The sequence below is a fragment of the Cydia strobilella genome, chromosome 13 (genome assembly GCF_947568885.1).
Source record: "Cydia strobilella chromosome 13, ilCydStro3.1, whole genome shotgun sequence".
Lineage (NCBI taxonomy): Eukaryota > Metazoa > Arthropoda > Insecta > Lepidoptera > Tortricidae > Cydia > Cydia strobilella.
The window spans coordinates 13,608,664-13,633,357 of NC_086053.1; the positions used below are offsets into that span (position 1 = coordinate 13,608,664).

Below are 24,694 nucleotides of genomic sequence, written 5' to 3' on the forward strand. Positions count from 1 at the left end.
CGAGATTAATCATCAATCTCGTTGACAGCAAATGTCGATTTTGGCAATCTCGGTCGAGATCTCGATTAATATTTTCGAGATCTGGAACGAGATTGAAAGTGAATTACTGTGTTTTGAGTAATCTTTTTGACCTTAGATTCATATTGTTCAGGCAGTGTTATTGTGTGTGGCTGGCGTTAGCTCACGATAAAAGCACTGTGGCGCGCTCCGTGTCGAAGTTTCGGGCGAACTTAGCGTACACACAATTAAAAATAATTATTACCATTATTTTCTTACTTACATGCAAGTTAGAGCTAAGTAATTTCGTGTTTTTTTTTTAAAAAGTTTTTTTTTTTGTTAAATGTTGATTTAATTTGTTGTCATTCATTTTGAAGCGAACACTGCAGACGACAAGCGGTAATAGCTGGCTTGATTACCGGTATTAAACGTATGAAGATTTATAGCTGACTCTTCGCCTGCGTGGCATATTTTACATGTTTCTTGTTATTTATGTTTTGAGATATTCGTTCTGGAATCCAGATTAAAAAACGGTCTGCACACTTGAAAATTAAACAGAAAGGATCTTCATGCGTTGTAAATTTTTAAAATTTTTAGAACTTAAGAACTAAATAGTGAGTGAAACCGTACTGATCTAAATGACTTAAGAAAGTATAAGTAAGTAGAAGGAGCAATGCAAAATAACTTACCTAAATCCTACAATTAGCAAAATACCGACCAAGTGCGAGTCGGACTCGCGCACGAAGGGTTCCGTACCATTACGCAAAAAACGGCGAAAAAAATCACGTTTGTTGTATGGGAGTCCCACTTAAATATTTATTTTATTCTGTTATTAGTATTTGTTGTTATAGCGGCAACAGAAATACATCATCTGTATAAATCAGGCTATCACGATTCACGAGATACAGCCTGGTGACAGATAGACAGACGGACAGTGGAGTCTTAGTTATAGGGTCTCGTTTTTACCCTTTAGGTACGTAACCCTAAAAATCGTGTATTCGGTTGCTCCTTTTAGATGAAAAGACACCAATTAAATTGAAATTTACCCAATTTGAAATATACCCCTAAATTCATGTGATTATATTTATAATATAGGTTCACAAACAGCCATCAGCATCGGCTACATAAAGCTTTTATTTCATCTAAATTTGTGAATAATGAGGCATTATCAAGCCATTATTTACTCAGCCCCAATATAACGAGTTTAGTTGGAAACCCCATCGAGAACTTTAATTTCGAATATCACGCAGCGCGACCCGTGTCATACTTATATTAATTCATACGTTATTTCTAAATAGTAACCGTTCATTTGCCTATAAATACTTCAACGTGATTCACAGCCAGCAGATTGCAATTTTTTTTTGCTCTATGGGCAACATATCATAGATGTTATCAACTGACAGGGATAATATAGTTGGCTGTAATAAAATAGGAACCTTCCGCCTTTGCGTATATCTTTGTTTAATCAATTATTTTGTTTGTTTTGTATGAATTCATGCCTTGAGTATTATAACGTCAATTTATAAAGAATTTTCGACATCATGTTTGATAATAGTAACTTTTTGTTGGGAATTCCAATCCGATCGAAGTTCGAATCAGGCCGACAGTCACATATATACACGGTGGCTAAAAATACGTGCATACCCGTTGCCAGGGAGGATTTGGGATTATACAGAGCAACTTTTACTATGGACCAACCCCGAAGTCGCGAAAAAATATTTGGCTGTTTCATACATTTTGGCTGGTCCATTTTCTATGGAAGGGTAAATTTCTTTTTCGCGATTTCGTGGTTGGTCCCATATTAAAAGTTGCTCAGTATAATCCCAAAACCTCCCTGGCATCGGGCATGCACTTATTTTTTAACCACCCTATATATATGTATGCACTTTTTTCGCAGTGAAAATACACACGCGCGATTGCGTTAATGACAAGACGCATAGGAAACCCACTGATTATTCTTCGTTCAAACACTTGCTTACGCTATTCGACCCATCGTTTGCTTCGCTGCTATAATGAGAATTTAACCTTTTTGACGCCAATAACGGATGTATTCGCGTCCGTAGATCCAACGCCGAAGACGGATTAATCCATCACTGGCCACAGAGCCCCTACGTGCTTATCGGCACTACTTTAAAAAAATCTCGTATCTCACACTGCTACTCAAAGTTGACGAAATGCAGTAACTCTGCATAGCAATAGCACATTTTTCTTTTGATTCACAGAACAAGATATGAGTTTTTTTTTCGAAGTAGTGCCAATAAGCATAAAGTTCAATTTCAGTTTTGACACGTCGGTGACGTGGCGTTTGAGTGACAGCTTTTGTGTTTGACACGGCGTCGAAAAGGTTAATAGCGGGATAAGTGCAAACTATAGTTCATTATGTTGATCAATTGGCATATTAAGAGTGTCTCCCTGTCGTCTATCCTTGTCGTTCATCCCAAACGGGCCATTGCAGAAGGCTTAAACCAAAGAAAGAAGGCTTAAACTCCGTAATAGATGGATACAGTCTAAGGAAAAAACGTGCCTCGAAAATCAAGAAAAATTTATTGTCGATCAGAGGGCGCTACTAGCTTTGGCCTACTGTCATATAGATGGCGTTGACGGTTTCGTTTGTTATTTAACAATTTTAACGCATATCAGTGAAAGAACATGGGTCAAAATCATAAAAATAATTAATGCAAATAAAAAAAATCATTTATCCATATTTAAATACATTTTATCGTATTTTTATAAATCTTCATTTTTAGTTTTAAAGTGTGTCGACAGATGGCAGTGAATTTACTGGGGTTACAAAATTTACTATGACAGTACCGCTCTAGTATGTTACTCTATGCTTAAACCAATCGAGCCTAAAAGTAAGTTAAGCTACTATCAAGTATACAGACTCGTTATGTTTTATTCAACTTTACGAGGTCCCAGTACCGCTTCCGCCACTCCCGTAATTCTAAAGGCATAATTCTATAAGTGGCCATTAGAGCAAGGCTCATTTCCGGCCCAAAATAACTCCTATACGCTCCCGCTTGTTGTTACGCGAACTTGTGTTCATATTAGGGAAGCTAGTAAATTTAGAGATCTTTTGTCTTTCACTTAGGCACGTTTTAATATGGTTTTAATGCATTATTTATAAGTGCCAATTAACAACCGCTTAGAATCATTTAGAAAATACTAAAACTTATGGCGTAAGGTTTCTTTTTATTTTGCCTAACTTTCGCCTGCGATTTCGTCTGCGTGAAAGTTTAAAAACCCATTTCAAAAATATGTTTCTGAGGTTTGTTGTTAGCCGGTATCTAAATAACGAAACTTTTTTCAAAGATAGATATAACTCCGTAATAGATGGATACAGTCTATGGAAAAAACGTGCCTCGAAAATCAAGAAAATTTGATTCTCGATCAGAGGGCGCTACTAGCTTTGGCCTACTGTCGTATAGATGGCGTTGACGGTTTCGTTTGTTATTTAACAATTTTAACGCATATCAGTGAAAGAACATGGGTCAAAATCATAAAAATAATTAATGCAAGTAAAAAAATCATTTATCCATATTTAAATACATTTTATCGTATTTTTATAAATCTTCATTTTTTTGTTTTAAAGTGTGTCGATAGATGGCAGTGAATTTACTGTGGTTACAAAATATACTATGACAGTACCGCTTTATCTTATTATATCCTCTTTGCTCTTTTGTATATTAAGTAATATAATGATTTAGGTACTTATTTACGTAACTCCTAACGACACCATGTCACATAGAACAAAGATATAGGTCCTCATAGCAATAACTTTAAGACGTTTAAAACCGACGGCGGTGACTAAACCCTACCGCTAAGCAGTGCCCTGTCAGTGCAAGTAGTAATTTGTGAGCCCATTTAAGGCCGTTCATTTTCCGAGTCTTAATACGGCCGTTGACCCCTAGTTAACCCTTAACGCTCCACTGTTGCTCACGTTTAGTTTAAGCCGAGAAAAATAACGGTGAATGAATCTTAGAATTTACTACAGACAAACAAGGGCGGGTTATTTTCCCGTATACGTCGTTTTTTTATTTACCATGAAGCTCAGTAGCTTTTATACCAGTGTACAGTGCTATAATTTTAGTTTTCTCACCACTTTGCGTCAATCAGTTAAGGTAACTTTGCGTCAAGGTAACATTGTTCGGTTTGTTGGGTAATTAAAGATAACAATACTGCAATTTGATTGTTTCGTCATGCGACAAAGTGACTATTTAAGTATGCTAAGAGTTAGCAAATATTTTGACACGCCTCAAATCGTTAGACTTGGTCTAATTTCATGAATTTTCGAGTGAATGCCTGCAAAAAATAGCAGTATGATAGATTCGTTGCCGCTACTGTAAATACAAACTTTTTACGAATGTTTTTTTTTAACTACGACACATATACCTACCTAATATGTAGATTTATACCTAGACCTTTCATCGCATCGTGTATCGTCAAGACTTTATTTTATTCATCAGGTTAAAATAGGTTTACCCGTGTAGGCACTTCTTAAGCTCTCAATATTGATTCCATTTCCCTTTCATATATCTCTGAGAGTTATGGCTCTCGTTAAGTTAACGAAATACGTTTGGTTCGTCCATAAATATAAAATATTGTGTGCTATCCCCCTTTTGTTGCGCAGCATTTTGGGAAATAATTACTTTTGTTCTCGACGCGAATAAGGAATATATTAAATGGTGTACTAGAAATAAGACGAGATTGGCATATCAATGGCACATGAAATGAAACACAGTCTATGGTACATGGCTACCTGTTGTATATCTGCCACAAATGTTTAATGGTGCGTTATAGACCTATACCTAGTTCGTGATCTTTTTCCATTGTGCGATAGGGACCGTGCGCGTTGGAGGGTCTGCCATCTTGTGGCCTAAATCGGAACCATAAACATGTACATCACATGTACATTGACACTTCACGTCAAAGCAAGTGCTGCCATCTTGTGGGCTACTTTGGAAGCATAAACTACACATTTACGCGTCGCGCCAAAAATCTGACGTCTCGTGTGCTGCCTCCTACAGTTTATGCACGCGTCCTATAGTTGTTTAATCACGTTTAAAATCGATTAAGTTACTAGAGAAAGCCCTCAAGACTGCTTACCCTATTATGATCTATAAAAGCGCAACGGCTTTTCAAAAATTCTGCTGGCTGAACTCAAGAAAGCAATTTAGAAAGATATATACAGAATCTGTTGCGTTCATGAAACTGAACAAAGACAATTTTCTGTTTAAATTTTTATGGCAGAAATGGACAGATACTCGACAAAGGAAGTGTTACATCTGTTCAAAGGACAGAGCCACACTTATTGGTGCCTGTCTCACAAGTGTGGAAATTTAATTTCACCTCCGCTCGCCTTACGAACCAAAGGACTTAAGTGCCGAAGTATTTGTATTGTAATACGTCACCTTGTATTAAGAGTGAGTTACGAGTATCCCAAGCAAGAGGTCGTAAGCGGCATGGTATTTGTATTGAAATAGGCCATTTGTGTATAAGAACGAGATCTACGAGCAATCAGCTTGGATTGCATTCCTGCTGGAATGCTCATTCACGTAAGCGAGTCGATACCCTGCCCGTTGTAATGAGTTTAATCTTGATTGGAAGTACGATAATTGAATCATCGTAACGTAGACATATAAAACTATTTTGTGGTTAATTAAAAAACTGCGGTTTTATAATCTTATACAAAATCTGTCGGATTATTATTGCATTTCACGTTTACACGTTTTGAAAATGTTCAAGTGCAAGCGGGTGCATATTAACCAAAACGTTTTCAAATGAGTCTCAGAACGTTATAATCACAAAAGAAAAAGCCGTTATTAGTAACCTAACAAAACTATGATCACCGTCATGGATCATTTAAATAATACGGCAATGTTTTTTTATACTCATACTCATTTATTTATAATATTCTTAAAATATTACATGTCAAACATCAGAATATAAATTATCATCATCACATAATTGATAATGAAAACAAATTATGTCTAGAATTAAAATTACAATAAATCATTATGTTCATGAAATTAAAATACGAAGGTTATTTATAATGTAATTAATGATGCTTAATTATGGCAACAACATAAAATAGCTCTTCCATTATTACCTTCAGTCCTTAAATAACGTAGATATATTAAAATGCGCTCGAAAAGGTAAAATACCGAGGGTATTCGACATAACTTCGTGAAAACACCAAATATATCTCGAGGAATATCTCATACGAACCTTTCTTTGGAGGGCCAACTCTGTGACAACCCTCTTCGGGACTTTCAGTATTACCTGAAGTTTGACAACTGAAGGGCCCGAAGGGTAAGGTAGCTTCAAGATGGTATGTGTTGTATAGTGAGTTTGAGTAGACGTTTTCACAGAGTTTTATTTGATTTTGCGTTGGAGGGCAATCACGAAAGTTTAAGCAGATGTCCGTTTCCTTGAAATAATGTTTGGTCCATTTTATCATCGGTTTGGGAATGGTGTTGACCGTATTTTCCATGTATATAATCATCAGCATAGATGCGACAAATTAAAAAAAACACGTTTTAACATTCCTGACAACACCAAACACAACCTACGTAATTTGGTCGGGTTATTTGTTGCCCACCACCACCACCATACTAAATTTACGGTGGGAAAAAAAAGTGAGACTGTGACAAAGACAAACAATAATAACGCATTCTCTGCTACTTCTACTGAAAGATACAGAAGACTATCCCGTTCGGTTATTTCCCCCCACCGCTCATATCCAGTTATACTTGATTCATGGCATCGATAGATATTGTGACAACCAAAGCCGCCAAATTTTTCATCGCACCTTTGTTACCAAATTTACAATATAGGGGAGTATCAAAACGACAATTTAATCAAACTAGGGTTCATTTTAAAATGATCAATTTGCCCAAGTTTTCGCTTGTAGCCCGGTGGGTATTAAATTGTAAAGTGATGATGCGATGTAATTTTCTAAACAAAGGCTTACGAGGGCGGAAAATCGATCCATCTAGATTTTATTGTTGGTAAGATTCGCTTTGGACTGTTTTCCACATAAGAAATTCAATATTTATAACAATATTTATAATATTTGTGTGTGAGAATTGTATTTTCTAGACATCGAGTGTTAGAAATGTATTTTTTTCTGAAATATCAAAAGTACGTACGTACATACGTATTCGCATTAAAGGCCGGCAACGCACTTGCATCGACTCTGGTGTTGCAGGTGTCCATTGAGACGGTAATAATTGCTAACCATCAGGCGATTCATTTGCTAGTTTGCCTATATCATAAAAAACCGGCCAAGTGCGAGTCGGACTCGCGCACTAAAGGTTCCGTACCATTACGCAAAAAACGGCAAAAAAAATCACGTTTGTTGTACGGGAGCCCCACTTTAATATTTATTTTATTCTGTTTTTAGTATTTGTTGTTATAGCGGCAACAGAAATACATCATCTGTGAAAAGTTCAACTGTCTAGCTATCACGGTTCATGAGATACAGCCTGGTGACTTAGAATCGCATTAAAAATTCAAGCGCCTTTTGAATAAAAGCAAAAACTCAATATTTGCTTCATCATTATAATTTTATGCATAGCTTATACCAGTTTTCGTATTCAAGTTCTCCGTCGAATGCAATATACAAGCGAAAATGCCAAAGTTACGAAATTATGAATCATAAACAAATCCTCTTTCAATACCACAATTCACAAAAGTTCGGTTAAACATTGAAGTGTATTCGTATTCGGTTCGTGGCCACTTAAGAACAGATTGACCTATTTAAAGCACCTGCCGTTCCTACCTGAAACGTACTATGAGAAGGCTCGATGCGGAGTCGTTGGCGTTTTAAGGGTAGGGTTACACTTTCACAGCACGCAACCGCATCTTGAGTCATTGAGTCGCGGAGGGAAAAGTAATGTATGTGAGATACTTGCGGTGGATAGCGGTACGTGGTTCTGTATAGATTAAGGACGTCTTCACAGGTATAATCGGATTAAATCAAACATTTAAGATAAGACTATTGATTAGATACATATCATTGATTAGATCCTCTTGAAGTTAGAAGAACTTGAGAATAGCTTGAAGCGTTGTATTAAATGTAACACGTTAAATATGTAGGTATATTGTCTACCTTCTATTTAATCTTTTTTAGCACATATTTTTGTCTATGCGAGGCTCAATGTCTTAATTTTTGTAACGTTGTAAGAGTTAATCACAGAGTACGTTCGTGGTTCCAAATTAAGTAATAAAGTCGTTCATGTTTTCGGGGTCCAAGTATAAGCTATTGCGTTAACTTCTGAACTATATAAAATAACAATTATTTAACGTCACAATATAATAATACCATTTATTTCACCTTAAGGTAGGGGCATACCTTGTACCTACACCTATATGTCATGTATGACATCTAAACCAAAGATAGATATAACTCCGTAATAGATGGATACAGTCTAAGGAAAAAACGTGCCTCGAAAATCAAGAAAATTTGATTCTCGTTCAGAGGGCGCTACTAGTTTTGACCTACAGTCGTATAGATGGCGTTGACGGTTTCGTTTGTTATTTAACAATTTTAACGCATATCAGTGAAAGAACATGGGTCAAAATCATAAAAATAATTAATGCAAATAAAAAAAATCATTTATCTATATTTAAATACATTCTGTCGTATTTTTATAAATCTTCATTTTTAGTTTTAAAGTGTGTCGACAGATGGCAGTGAATTTACTGGGGTTACAAAATTTACTATGACAGTACCGCTCTAGTATAAGTTACTCTATGTCTAAACCAAATCTAGCTGAGACGTGCATTGCGGTAGCGTTAACTCGACAATATCTTGTTAATCCTATTGAACCCAAGGCCTAATATTGATTTGGATAAACTATTGCCGCATAGATTTAGTTTATAACCTCAAAAAAGTTAGACTTAAACCTTGCGTGTGTGAAAATGGTAAGTTAAGTAAATAAGAAGAAACCCCACTGTCATGTAAATAAGCAAATTTAAATATTAAACTCAATATTAATAATCAATATTACTGCTTAATAACACTTAGTGTATAAATTAGGCATAATTTGTCGTTATTTATTTACCTCGATTCAAAATATACATAAACTGCTAAAACAATCACTAGTTGTTATTTGGGTTATAAGTATGATAAATAAAATAATAAACAGTAACACTTAGTGTATAAATTAGGCATAATTTGTCGTTAAGTAATTTATTTACCTTGATTCAAAATATATATAAAGTACTAAAACAATCACTGGTTGTTATTTGGGTTATAAGTATGATAAATAATAAACAGATGTAAGTCAAAATAAAACTGTTTATTAAGTTAATAAACTAATTTAATTAACGTATCATCAACGACTAATAAATGGGAAGTAATTTAATGATCAGCCATTTTTAAAACTGATCTGCAAAAAAATAGCCATAAATATTTTGGGCAGCATACAAATATGTTGCCGGCAATTAATACAAATCGAGCTGCAACTCTTGTTCAGCAAATAATTCACAAACGGTCAACATTATAACCAATATCCATATCAACAATATTCATCTGCTTAATAAATATTTGAGCTGCAAATTTATTATTTGGTCAGCAAGATTTAAAAATTGGTCGGCAGTTTTATTGAGACGTATGCATTTTAAAGAAATGGTAATCTGATATAATAAGATTACCATTTCTTTAATATGCATACGTATAAGAACCCAACCCGCGTTTGATTTCAAAAATTGGCCGAGTTGCAGGCGGAGCGGAATCAGCCCACGTGACCATCACGTGACAGGAGCAGCCAATCGTGGGCGTGCATTTCATTCGATCATTATTTAATTGACAGCTGACAAATGTCAAATAGTATTTACTTTGCCGCACCACGCACGTCCCACATAGCCATAATACTATTTCGCCCGATATCTCGGTTTCACAAACATTCACGGCCAGGCATTGAAATACGCGTTGCGGAAAATCGTTACAGGCGATAATTTTGGCTTAGTTCCTTTCCATTGCTCGCGATATAATTTGTTTCATTGCACATCAAACGGGCGTGGTGTCTAGTATCGCGATTCCGCCTCATTACCCTCAATGTCACGACGAGTTTCCGTGATTTTGGGTTGGTCTTAGTTAATTGATTAGTTTTAATGTCGCATGAGTTATTTGAAGACGTAATGCTAAGCGTGTTTAAACAGCACGATTTGACACGACACGTTAGACCGACACTATTTCAAACTAAGGCACAACCAACGTTTTATGTAAGTATGCAATGGTAACTAGCACAATCTCTCACAGAGTTAACAAGCTGAGAAAACCTCATTAGCATATGTACAAAGATGGTTCCAACAGAAAGATTAATGTTCTATTATCTAAGTACATTAGTTCCGTGATGTATGCGCCGCCCGACGGTCCACATTTGTCCAGCGTGCTGCTCATAAACTTGTACCCACTGCCCCTATTTATCGCTATATATCAGCATAGTTTCCATCTCATTTACCGCCTGCCGACTGGTCTGGAATACTCCCGAATAAACCCGAATTAGCAAAACGACGCGCCACCACGATCCTATCTACGCAATGAGATATGAAATGAAACTCGCCGGTCTAAACACGACAAATAAATGTTTAGAAATGAACGTTTTTAGCTAAATATTTGTGCAAGTGCGGCTACGATGCTTTGTCTCGGCGTCGGCGTCAAAGGAGATTAGGTTCGTTTACACAATTGTCGCCTCCCTCGGCACGCGACCTGGGCTCGGATTACGCCACTCCGACACACTAAAACCCACTCCACGCTGTGTCACTCTAGGCTCAACGGTCTTCCGAGTGTTTATAACAGTGATTGTATTAGTGCGGTGAACTAACCTATATAAAAATGGCGTGGGGATATTGGTCGGCGTCGTCGGTGATGCCCGATCGCGGGCGCAGCCCACGCCGTGCCGGGACTTCCGCTTCACACGCTCATCCTAATCCACCGACCGCGCGGGAAGTGCTAGAGACGCACGATGAAAGCATTATCCACACGGCGTCTACGTCACGGGATAGTCGCGAGCACTCCGCTTCGCCGCATTCCTCATCAAACGGGGGACACTCGCACCACCAACATGAGGTGCGGCACGCGGTGCCGGCGAGCGCGCTGTTCGGAGAGAGCTACGAGATGTCGCGGCGGCCATCTTTGGATCTCGGCTCGGTGCGGAGCGCGTTAGGTTCCTGTGGAGGTGGAGGCACGTTAAGCGCGGGATCCACATTAACTCGCGGTGGCACGCTCGCCGATTATCTACCGCCCGCGCCGTGCCCGCACCACCACCGCGTCTACGTCGACCACCACAAACACTACGAGCAACCCATTCAGCCCGTGCACGTGGGAGTGGCACACCATTCCCACTCGCACGCCTCCAGCCGCCACCATACCGACGACGAGGACGACCTCGAGCCGGCCTATGCTACAGGTACGTTGACATTCTATTTCCGTACTTGTTTCTTACGTAACCTAGCTGTACCACCTTTTACTAGGTCGCCGACTGTAAATTACGCGAAAACAAAGCAAATTATTGACGATATAGAGTCGATTCGATTGCTTGTTTCTCTTGACTGGTTCCTATCATTTATAACGTTGTGAACTCCCGAGTTTGCTTTTTCCGTCGGAAATTTCTTATTTTACCGCTTGGAACTATTTTCTGAAAAGATATACCTATACCTTAAACGAAATGGTATTGCTAGCAGTAGCCAGCGTATTTTTGCCGACTCGCAGCTAGAATGTCGCTAAGGTTTTGTCACCTCGATGTGTGTTCTCGCAAAATTGTGAAACTTATTTTATTAGAGCAATGCGCTCGTTAAGTGCGAGGTACTTTAATGTATACAATTGTAATTATTCATAAATTTACATTGGTCAATGTAAATTTGGAGGTAGAAAGATTTTCAATCCAGATGGATTTGTTATGGATATGATCTGTCAGTGTCAAAAGTGACGTTACTGGTTGAAAAAAGTCACTTTTGGCACTGACGAATCATATCCATAACAAACACAGATCAATTTTTAAATCTGTTATGACAATCAGAATACGCCTCCCTGTTAAAGTTTTTTTCGACATGACACTCGAAGTAAAATATTGAAACAACTTAAAATAATCTATTTATAAAAAACGTTTATAATATAAAAAATATCTAGTATTCACTTTGGCATCAGTCCAAGCACTCATTTTCAACAAACATAAACTAAATTTAAAACAGCTTTTTACGGTGCTTTTTATTTTTTACTGTATATACGACGATTAAAAACATAAAACTCAGTTATTTCTCTAAAAATTTCGTCGAAGAGATAATATCTAATTTGCGTATCAAAAAGCACTTAAACTTTGTAAATATGCTCTGGAATAACATTGCGAAGGTTATTTGAGTTAAATAAAACTTTGGTCTGGCGTTTAGTCACGCAATAAAAAATAATCATAACGAGTTGAAATTCAGCAGAATCTTCTAAAGGTACCTACGAGTATGTTAAATAAATAGTAGTAACAGTTAAACGCAGAATTAGGTCAGAAAGTTTAATATTATTTTGATTTTTCAGACGCATGTGTTTTGTTACTTTTATATCTTACAATTAGTAGACTACAATTATTTTATTTCCATATTTTATCTTTTTAGAAACAAATCATATAAATGACTTGCAAACTCGACGTGTAAATCATGTCCTATACGAAATAAACGTGCTAGGGCCTGATTTTAATTTTAATATACGCTTGTTTGAAGAAACGTCACTTTTGACACTGACAGATCTGATCTATATCGTATCTAGATAAAATTTTAGACGTAGGTATATTAAAATTAGAATCAGGCCGCTAGTCACTTTGCAGAGCTGTTAGACCTCGTGGACCTCGCAAATCGTCGGTCTGTCGGTTTCGTATTTTCATGCAATACTTATCTTGTTTCTTGCGTGACCCTTTTTAACGACTATAATCTATCTATCACAGCGTGCTGACAGACAGAAGGACAGACGGACAGCAGAGGCTTAGTAATAGCTGTTTGTCACCCTTCGGGTGTTCTAAAAAAGGGGTGACTCCGGGCAAAACAAACGCTTAGCAGCAAGTGTAGTCATTATATCGACATTGTGGCGACATAGGGCGTGTGAACTGTGAACTCCACCCGCCGGCACGTCGATGGCTGAATTAATAGCACTTGTTATTGTCAGTGGATCGATTTATAACTTCAATGTAATAAAGTGTTTCAATACAATTTTTATATAAAAAATCGGCCAAGTGCGAGTCGGACTCGCGTTCCAAGGGTTCCGTACATTACACAATTTTTAACAATGTATTTTTTATGTGAAACGTGAGTAAAATGTCTTTAAAAAACCCGTAGGGGTCGGATTAAAACTATGTAATTAAGTCCGACTCACGCTTGACTGCACATTTGTAATAGGTCATCTATAGGTAAACAACTATTTTGTATAATTTTTTCTAAATTTTAGACCCAGTAGTTTCGGAGATAAAGGGGGGAATGGTCATGTTTTAGCTATTTTCTTAAATAACTTTTAAGAGGCCGTAGTCGATTTTGGAGCAAAAATGTAAAATTGATAGATTTAGTCGTTGAAATTATACACGTTTTGTTACGTAATATCTAAATAACAAGTATTGATTTCTATTAGCACGTCTTCTCATCTTGCCTTTTAATAATGAGGTCGCGAGCGTGCGTCACCGGTAATGCATGAAGAGAAGGGGCAGTTTTTAAAAATTCATCAAAAAATCATGGTGGTAAATTATACAAATTGATGTATAAGAATAGTTTCAGCAAATGTTATAGATAGTTTAAGTATCAAAATTACGTTGAAATTAAGTCGATTTTCAGAGAAATTGTCACTTGTTTTGAAGTAATTTCTGGAGAAAATTGATTTCGTCTAACTTTCATTTACACTACTTCAAAGTCATAATAATAAAAATGTAGTCTGATAAACGTCAAGTACAGGATATGTGTAATACAAAATTACCATGTTTAGTAGTCCAAACTTTACGAAATTTACAAATAAGAGCGACAAAATCAGTGCTTTACGCGCGTTTACCTAAACGTCCATCAGAAAAGCAAACATTACTAATTTAGTAAGTCTGTTTTCAAAAAATTGATCTGATAAAAGGTAAGATAAGAAGACGTGCTAATAGAAACCAGTACTTGTTATTTCAATTAGGTAACAAAAGGTGTAAAATTTCACGGACTAAATCTATCAATTTTACATTTTTGCGACTAAAATCGACACCGGCCTCTTAAACTATTTATTTTAAAATTCCAAAAAGAATATATTTTAGATTCTCACAATGAGCTCTTTCATTTGATCTGTAGCACGATACAGTTTGAAAAACTATATTTTTTAATTTTCTCATTTACCCCCCAAAAGTGGGTGGCCCCCATGTTTAAAATTAATTTGTTTACGTTACATATCCTTCTTTCGGTCACAAACTTACATATGTGTGCCAAATTTCAACTTAATTGGTCCAGTAGTTTCGGAGAAAATGGGCTTTGACAGACACGCACGAGTGATCCTATAAGGGTTCCGTTTTTTCCTTTTGAGGAACGAAACCCTAAAAAAGTATACAATGTCGGCCAATAGATAACTTCATGTAGTTTATGAAATAGAACAATTTTAACGGATTATATACGCGTATAATGAATTTTTGAATCGCGTATACTGACTTTTCTAACCCTTTTACATAATATACCTGCAAGGTTTGAAATCGATACGAAGTGGATTTTAATTGACTTTTTAAACTTTACTACAATGTCAGTTGGTAAATTACCTACTTATTTAGTTAAAAGTGAAGCTAATGTTTTGATAAATGTGTGATAAACCCATTAGGGAGGCCTATTCAGATATAAAAATCTTCTTATCAATTTGAAACACAACAACATCACACGTGAACGTTTTGATAACAAGAATTTATTATCTGAATAGGCAACGGGCTTATTAGACAACTCGCCGCTTCAACTACGCTACGGTGTAGCAAACGTAGGATTGGTTACGTGAAGACCCGTAACGGTAGATCTTCTTGACCATCACACAGGGATTCTATAAGACAGGATATTTACGATGAGTTATTCAAAAGGAAGACACCTAAAAACAACACAATTTCTCCGCTTAATTTAGAAAGTCTAAAAAAGTTTTCGAGAAAAGCGCTCCTATTTAGGTCTCTCAATTTATGTAGAGACGAATGTTTGTTCGTGCTGTCAGTGGAATTTAAAAAAAGCCTCAAACTCAGTTCCTCTTAACGACCAAATCCCTTATAATGAACTGATGAATGAATGGACCGACCTGCAGCGAATGTAATTACTCGTCCCATTCACCCGCTCACTCGCGAGTGAAGGTACGGGGGCTTTTTTACAATCGCTAACCGAGAGTAGGTTGAATCGAAATCCCAGGCTAACCAGTGAGGGTTCATCGATTAAGCATAATTGTTATGTGTTTGAGATAACAGTTCCACTACATATTGTTGTATTGAAAGAGTGCATGATTTTAGATTTAGATTCATTTATTTCATAATACAGATTACATTATAAATTGCAGGCATGTCAATTTACAAGAATTCATATTATGATCGTCAAAACAAGGATGTCATAAGAATATAATCAATAAAATAATAATTTAAAAATTAAATAATTACAGAATAATAAGATTTCAAAATAATGTCAAGATAGTATCTCCTGTGGTGCAACATGAATACCTGACGGTAAAAATGCCTACACTAATACACAATAAGACAGTGAAATAACCTTAATCGCACAGTTCATACAACGCACGTGCCCGTTAAATAACGTAAGGGGTAACATCTAGACTTATTTCAAAAATAAAGAAAAGGAATAAAAATAAATATAATATATTTTTCATCAATGTATTAGGTATTGTTTCAAAACATTATTATTATTATTTTCTTCTCTTCTTCATTTCCCCAATTGTTTTGCCAAATTCAGGCGCCCGTTAGTGAGCGCTAGTGGCAACCAACTGGCTTCCATAACTTTGAAATTACGTAACAAGTAAGACTACCATAGGCCTCGATACACTGGTGCCTCTGATCGTTCGACGACAAGCAATCGTAACACAGGGCCAGCGCAGCGCTCGTCCGGAAATATCGTCCCATTTTAAACTGAATGTAGCCGTATTCTTGCTTTTAACATAAAAAAGAACTTTTTTATTTTTTCACGTTGAAACACTTACGTAGTTTTAAATTAGTGTTTTTTATGTTCGTGCCCGGTAATATTTTACTATGTATCCAGTTTTAGTTTATTGCTACAACGTGCTGCAGGATTAATTATTTGAACGCACGCATACCTACTTCGCAGTTTTGTCCGTCTTGCTTGGACTGAGTTTGGTGCCACTTTGAGCGCGAAGAATCCTCCAACCCTTCGCTTCCCACAGTTTTGAGTAGCCCATTGCGACAAGAACTCGTACCTACAAAAGTTATGGCGTACGCTCACGTAAAATGTATTTGTATCAATTATATGTAACTTACAAACTTACAAATAAAGTAAAAAGAGTATCTTGTCAATGAATCATTTACGTGTTTGTGTATCAATTGTTGTGTTCAATTAAAATGTTAATTTAGCTAAAACGCAAGTTAAAATCGCCTAGCTATGTCTGAGGGCAAAGTAAAAGCATAGATACCTTCGACACAAAGGCTCCTCGCATCGCGACACGGCGCCCCTACGGCCTAGATTCGTTCACTCATTCACCTATTCACCTAACAGATTATAAATAAAAGTGCAGTGACGTGCGACAGACGGTTTATAAGCAGTTTGACGTTTAAATGATAAGCTTGAACTTTTGCGAGTGAATGGAATTAATATCGGTGTCACTTGAAAAAGATAGATATTTAATAAAATGCTATGTTATGACGTTATTTATTACAGGTATTTAATATTTTATGACTTAAATTAGTACTTAAAAAATTTATAACGGGACAAGTATTTACTCAATTTCAATCTGCATTTGCAAATTTCAGCAAAAATACGTGCGAAACAACGTAGATTTTTTTAAATTAAGGTTTAATAAGTATAATATTTTTAGATTTAGTTACATGTAATAAGTTCGTGGGTTAGAAAAATTAAACTACCTCCTGTAGCGTTATGAAAAGTTATGTTATTAAAAAGTGTGTTGCGTGCTTATCCAAAAACACGCTCCGCAAACTCGCATGTTCTCATCGCGTTTGGTGAACACACGACCTTTTTGCGTGGTTATAAAGTCCAATTCCGCGCAAAATTTAATTCATGTTACGACTAAATGAAAGTCACCGTTTATAGTAAAATTAATCTTAGTGGGCCATTAACATGAACTTGTCACTGGACTTAGTCTGTACTTAGTTTTTATGTGGTTTAAGGCGCTTGTAAAATATGAATAAAGTTAGTTATGAGATGAAAGCACGGCCGTTGGTTTATGTAGTTATAATGTTGGGATTTTACCCTTTTGATAAATGCCACGGCACATGGTTTATCCCCCTTATTCACAAACGTCTACTAAAGTTGACAAGCCGCTAATAATCGTTTGTCCCTTTCCGACGTATTGGTATGATGGAGAGGGACAAACGATTATTAGCGGCTTGTCAACTTTAGTAGACGTTTATGAATAAGGGAGTTTATCTTTAGAAACATTTGTACATACTCGTAAAAACCAAATGATCCATGTTGGATTGGCCGAATTCGGCCAAGACTATATAAATCATAAATCATTTATTTTCGTGATAAACTTACATACTAGCATTACAAGGAAAATTAAAAAAAAAAACATATTTGCAGTGTTTACCACGAAATGGGCTCGCTTCAGCATAATGCCGACCCAAGTGTCGGCGCTGATCTTCCGGCGAGTCCATTTGTGGGCCACGATCGCAGCTGTACGGCACGATCGCAGCTATACAATCTAATTTACCATAATGCTTGTTTGTGCATTTTTAATTGCCGAATACGGGATTGAAAATTAAGACACCTGATCAGTTTTCTTATTTGTTGTAATGGAAATAAATAATATTTATTTATTGGTAATTAATGTAATTATAAATAAAGTAACTCATTTTTCGGCTCATAATGGACACAAAATATAATTGTTACCCTATATTTGGCAAAATGTATTCCCAGTAATTTATTCGCGCAACTGACCATCCTTTGACCCAACGGGGCACTATAGTTGGTCAAGCAAATCTTGTCAGTAAAGTCAGTTGTTTTTTCCTTTTGAGGTACGGAACCCTAAAAATACATATTTTTCACAAAATATTTGTTCGAGTAGCAGCCATAGAGTTGATCAGGCGCCGACGTTTGGGAGACATTAGTGTAGGGTGGCCCTTAGACTAAACGTGTACCTGTGGCAACCAGATTATAAAAAAACCGGCCAAGTGCAAGTCGGACTCGCGCACGAAGGGTTCCGTACCATCACGTTTGTTGTATGGGAGCCCCATTTAAATATTTATATTATTCTGTTTTTAGTATTTGTTGTTATAGCGGCAACAGAAATACATTATCTGTGAAAATTTCAACTGTCTAGCTATCACGGTTCATGAGATACAGCCTGGTGACAGACAGACAGACGGACAGCGGAGTCTTAGTAATAGGGTCAAATTTTTACCCTTTGGGTACGGAACCCTAAAAACTATACTCATCCTTTTCTTTTGGGTGCTGGTACTAGTGTAAGACAAAGATAGTATGATTTTCTCAGTCTACGTTTAAAATGAGACAGTCCTTTGACAAACTATAACTACGTCATTGACAATGTGCCTTTCTTTATGACCTTTACTTAAATTTGCTTAAACTTTCGAAATAAATTCCATTTTTCTTAGACATGTTTTCAGGGCTATTTTTTTAGAAGATATAAATTAAGTATTTAAGATCGTTTAGTTTAAAATTTGAAAATGCTTTCCCCTTTAAGCAAGAAAGAATCTTGACAAATAATAGGTATAATTTCCCGAGCTGAAGCGACTCGCTGTCGGCCGGTTTATTCAATTTCACCCCTATAATATTTCATCGTTAGGGGTGCCGCTTAAATAATTAGGTAAATATAAAATTGAATTTTAAGACTTTTTATGGGTTTAGGTGTAATGGTTTATGAATTGGTGGATGAGATACGTTGGTAGGTTACAGCAGTTACTGAAAGGGTGCACTGCACCAGTGTTGGCTAAAACGTTAATGCAATTAACCATTAACCAGTACAAATTGAACCGTAAACTGTAACCGTCCGTTACGGTTTACGGTTCAATTTGTACTGGTTAATGGTTAATTGCAACTAACGTTCGGCCAACACTGCACTGCACCATATTTAATTTGAAAATGGATATACGTGTTATGGTATGCTTAGAATCAGGTTTTGTTAAATAATTATCTTATTTCAAATCAATCTTGCTCTCATATAAATATTGACTGGTTTATAAAACCAGAACCTAAGAATGAAAAAAAAAAAGTACTCCCTGTTTGACAGTAAATTATAAAGTTCAATATTTCCTGATTCAAAATGTTCTCTTCTCCCGATGATACTTCCAGTTTTCTTATAAAATATCGTACAGTGGCTTTATATTCCACACTTACTAAATCAAATATAATTTTTAAAAGACCAATTTAAAAAAACTCAAATTTAAACTGTCGTGAGCTACAAAATACGTGAGTTAAACCCTAAAATTAGCTTAATAATAAATAATTTTATAATTCGACTTTACAATTCATTTAAAATTAATAACCGATTTCATTGTTTTCAAGTGCATTATGTAATAGCTCACGATGTTATTCAGCGAGAGATAGAATTAAACTTCACGTCGCCAGCCCCCCGGTACTCGACCTAATTCGACACCGGCCATTAAGGAATCCAAATTTTTGCATAAATATCGATTTCTTGTCCCCAAGATACTCCCTTGTACAAAATTACAAAAAAAAAGTATGACTTAAGACAGCCAGTGTCAGTAGGTTTATGTTTGTTTGAATGTCGAATACCAAAAAAGCCAGATAGATCCAGGGCACATGACCAAGAACGACAATAGATCTGTCGTTTTGTAGATAATATTTAGCCAAGTGATCAATTCAGAACGCACCCTTACCGACCGTCGTTAATTAACGTCGCACCATCGTGAAAATATTTAACGAATCCCATTCTTCGTTCGTTCAATAAAATAAACGAGACTTAGCACAGCCCTGCGCCTTAGTAATTGTTAATGCCCCAAAGAAAAACGATCGCAATCAACGCCCTAGAATCATTTGAATATCGAAAACGTCCCCGATTCACCTTAACGACCGCGTGAAAAAAATCTTGATTAAAAGTCATTTTAATGAAAATAACAAGCTGAAGAGTAATTACTATTTCCGCGAATAAAATGTCCGGTTGATTGACCAGAGCGTTACAGAGCAATTTCCACCTTTTATGTCTTGAGTTTGAGCTGAAATTTGAATACCGTGACGACACTGTATTGATATTAAGCGTCATTTAAACCTTAAAAGTTAGCCTTTAAAGTTGAATTTGGAATGTATTTTGTATAATTTGATACTTGTTGCTAGTCGATGGTATCTGCTATTGACTGAGCTGATACGTATCAGTGTCCACGCTCGCACCTCCGGGCCGAAGACGGCCGAAGCCCTGATGCTATCTTCGGCTATTTCCGTCGATTGCGGTCGACTTCCTAACTCCCTCCTAATTTACGGTAATTTGATTTGCGACACAGCCTTCGGTGTAATATACATAGAAGCTGATAGTGTCGTGCCTGTTACGTAAAATCAAATTAAGAGTTATGAAACAGAAATAGCTTCATGCCCGTTTTCTTTTCCTTTTCTTTTGTATTAAGAGTAGCAATCGTTTTTATTATTACCTTAAAATGTACAAAATAAATCGTATAGACTATTTCATGACTGAATTGTTTTTTCAGGAGTGATAAAACACAAATCCTACCCGTGATACAAGACTAACTTTACTGAGGTTCCGAATTCACCGTAAATTGTGTATAGCTAATTTACGTAGCGTAAAAATAATCGAGACTACCATAAATTATTCTGATGATCAAAAGGGGTTCCTTGAACGGTGTCTTAAATAACTTTCGTGTTCAGGTAAATCGTTGTTTTGTACGAATTTCGAGGAGATTAAAAAAGTGACATTGTTCAGTTATACATCTACATTGCAAAAAAACTTGTTTTACACATTAGTTATTGTCTTATTGTAATATACGTGTATGATTTATCATTTTATTTATAGTACGACACTATAATAAATGAAAGTATCACTACTCAAAGAAGCTGATAAAAAAAGAAGTTTAAAGTGCGCTTTTAAAGCATGTTTAAAGTGTTCATATGTCTAAATTTGCTACATCCATACTAATAATTATAAATGCGAAAGTGGGTCTGTCTGTTACCTCTTCAGCTCTTCACGCTTAAACCGCTGAACCGATTTAGTTGAAATTTGGTACAGAGATAGTTTGTCCTGGGGAAGGACATAGGGTAGTTTTTATCCCAGAAGTCATCCTTTAAGGGGGTGAAAAGGGGGGTGGAAATGGGAAATCGATAAAAAGCAGATTCGATAAAAAATAAGCAAGTAAATTAGCTAGCTAGTAACAAATGTAACCACAGAAGGCCAGCATCAAGGTATCCGAAAGGTGACTTGGAGCCCGTTTCAGATTAAAACAACTTGTTACGGTTTTTGATTTTATTTTGATACGACCTTGACAGTCGCTCACGCTGATTGGTGCATGCGAAATGAAGTGAACGTCGTGTGAGAGACGCGCGCCAATCACCAAGATGATCGTTAAGGTCGTATCAAAACCATAACAACTTGTTAAATACCTATATATCGGGCTTCTGGTATCAAGCCAAGTGTAAGTTCAAAATGAAAACATTTCAGATAAGTTACTTCATGAGGTAAGAATGTGTAGGCGCTTGCATATTTAAAATATTATTCACATCAAACTCCATATCATATACCTCACGTAACACCAATCCGTTCCCGATGTTGAAAAATCGAGATCAGAATTCTTATTCCGCCGCCGAGGTAAACTCGGGCGACGTCGAGAGGATATGCAAATTTGAGCGAGTGGGGCCTTACTTGCGATAATATTGTCTCCAATACCTCCCAAGTGTTGCACCGCTTAGTAAGATGTAGTTTCGAGGCAAACTTGAATTATGACGGCGGTTTTAGTAGCTAAAGTTTTAAAGCATGATAATAAATACATAGTAACTTTGTGAATAGATGTATTCCCAAAGTATGATGCGGTATTTGTGCAATGATAAAGCAAAAACATAATAAGGTTTGACTGAATAGAATTTTTTACCCATTTATTTCCTTTAGAGCACAAGTGAATCCTGATTTACTTTTTGTGGTTAAATTATTCTTCTAATTGATTGGTCAGTTATCATACTTTTCAAAAATAATTTTGTTTGTTATATGGCATGATTTAGTCACTAACATTTAAGAATTGTAAAAAATAATAAATACTTACCTTATATAAATTAATCAGTAAAAAATTCAAGTGAAATACCAATTTATTTCACCCAGGAAATACGGGATATTTTTCTTCCTCGCGATAAAAACTCGGTGTTCAGGTACCTGTCGAGCGTAGCGGCATTGAGTGGTTGGATATGCAAATGTGAGCGCGACTAGGGCCCTTGCCGCCCGATAATATTATCCTTCAAATGTTTCTACTAAGTTGGTTCAAACTATAAACTTTATTGCAAGTTTCCACGCGGATTATTGAATAGGTGTTGAGACTGTTGAGGTATGTTGCGAATATAATACTTGTCTCGCCGCTTTAATTATATTTTCATTTGAATTTGCCGTTTAGAAACATTAGGTATTTAATGTGGTATTCTTTGGTTAACATTACTAACGTTGTTATTCGATCTGGTTCCGATATGATACTGATCTGTCAGTATCATATCGGAAACAGATCGATTATCTAAAACTCGAATTGGACTGTTGGATAAAGCATCCGTCTTTCTCCCACTTATCAGAAAAACACAGATCGACGAATGAAAAACGAAGATCATTATATGGCATGCACCGCTACAGTTACTTAGCAATCGATTATCTAAAACTCGAATTGGCCTATATGTTTAAGCTTAAAGACTATCTCACTAAATTTGATTGTAAGAAAAGTCTAACTACACATACAAAGATCTTATTAACGATTTTTTTTTTAATTTCAGGTAAGTCCATAGTGTCCATAATACGCCACGAATCCTGTTGTGAAGTTATCTCTCAGGTACAAATAGATTTTATTCATTTCTCATTCTTCCGATAAAGCGGTTATAACATAACCCACGCATTTGCCTCGTGTAATCGATTTAAAGCATACTTTTTACGTCCTAGGTCTGTAATGCAGCATTCTAGGCCCGTCTTACAACTCAATCTTGCTTAGCAACACGTTTTGCCGCCCACGGCCTGGAATAAAAGCGAAGGGCCATTCAAATTCGGCCGTCGTAGCCGCTAAACCGGTAATTGTTTATCCAACGAATTGCCTTCGACTTAAGGTGGAGTGTCGGGCCGTACTGGTAATACTGGTATAGGTATATTTAGGGGTATTGTCCTGAATGGGTAGTTTATGATTGTATAATATGAGGATTACAAGTGAACTAAACGCGAACATTGTTGTCTTTGCTTACACATTAAACTTAAAAATGTTTTTCGTATAAAACCTAGGAGATCCACAAAAGTTATTCGTTGAAATTTTGGGCAGATTTTTATAAAACGGGAAATACGTGGAACTTTAGTCACGACGAGCCTCCTAAAAACACTCCAAGAGCTTGGATTTTTAATGAAGGCCGCGTCCTGTATAATATATTCAAAACTGATTTTAACCTGTGAAATATACGCGGATTCACTAGACTCAAATTGTTACTCGTTTCAATCAAACTTTATATCAGCTTTTGGCAAACTTAGTGGACCATTTACCAATCAGCGAATAAATAAAGTAATTTCTAATCTGTAGGTGATCTCAGTTTGTTTCACTCACCAGTGAGCAATGGGCCTTAATCTAGATATTCTTGCCACGTCCGCCCGAGATTGGGCCGTAAAGGCGCGACGTGGCCCTCCTGTCTAATTATAATCTGTTAATTGCAATCAAGCGGCGACCCGGGACTCATTTGCTAATTGCAATCGAGCCGTTAACTAGATGGATTCGAAAATTACCGATTTTCGAAGATTGTCGTTATTGGCACCCAACGTGGGGCTCGTCTTACCTATGTTACGGCAAAATTAAATTAGAAATGGATACGTTAATATTTTTGTTCATTATTATAGTTATAATTCGTTAAGCGTCTTGATATTATGAGCTTTGAATATTCAGCGCGTGATTGTCAGATATTGATCAAATATATTAAACACAATACAATAATCGTCAATAACACTGGAGTTCTATTCAGATAATAATTACTTGATATTATTTTTTATGAATATGATTGTTCAAACAAAAATCTCACTTTTGACAGCTGACAGATCATATCCATTACAAATTGATAACAAGAAATTACTATCTGAATAGACCTCCAGTATTACTGGCAATTATCTGACTTCTAAAAACCAAAGATTTGCCAATTTTATCTAACTAAACAGGTCTTAACCTATAAGTAAACGAGTTTTTATTATTATTCTTAATTCGCATTTTGTTCTGTAATACGAATTTGGCCGAAAGAAAGTGACCGCTGTTTTTTTTTGTTCTAGTTAATGTGTTCTAATAACCCGTTAATAGCACTTAAGCGATGACGGGTCGCTTGCTAATTGATCGCATTTGTTAACCAGAGCGATCCG

The 24,694-nt window shown here is 36.3% G+C and overlaps 2 protein-coding genes across 2 annotated transcripts in view; both read left to right on the top strand.

Moving 5' to 3' along the window:
- LOC134746841 (atypical protein kinase C-like) overlaps positions 1-24,694 on the top strand; it is a 215,243-nt gene that overhangs the window by 131,693 nt on the left and 58,856 nt on the right. The gene's annotated exons all lie outside the window — the stretch shown is intronic.
- Positions 1-24,694, top strand: part of LOC134746855 (atypical protein kinase C-like) — a 180,990-nt gene that overhangs the window by 2,625 nt on the left and 153,671 nt on the right. The window contains exon 2 of the mRNA XM_063681421.1: positions 10,775-11,414. Coding sequence (XP_063537491.1) covers positions 10,841-11,414 — 574 coding nt within the window. The 5' untranslated portion in view covers positions 10,775-10,840. The remainder of the gene's footprint in view (positions 1-10,774; positions 11,415-24,694) is intronic.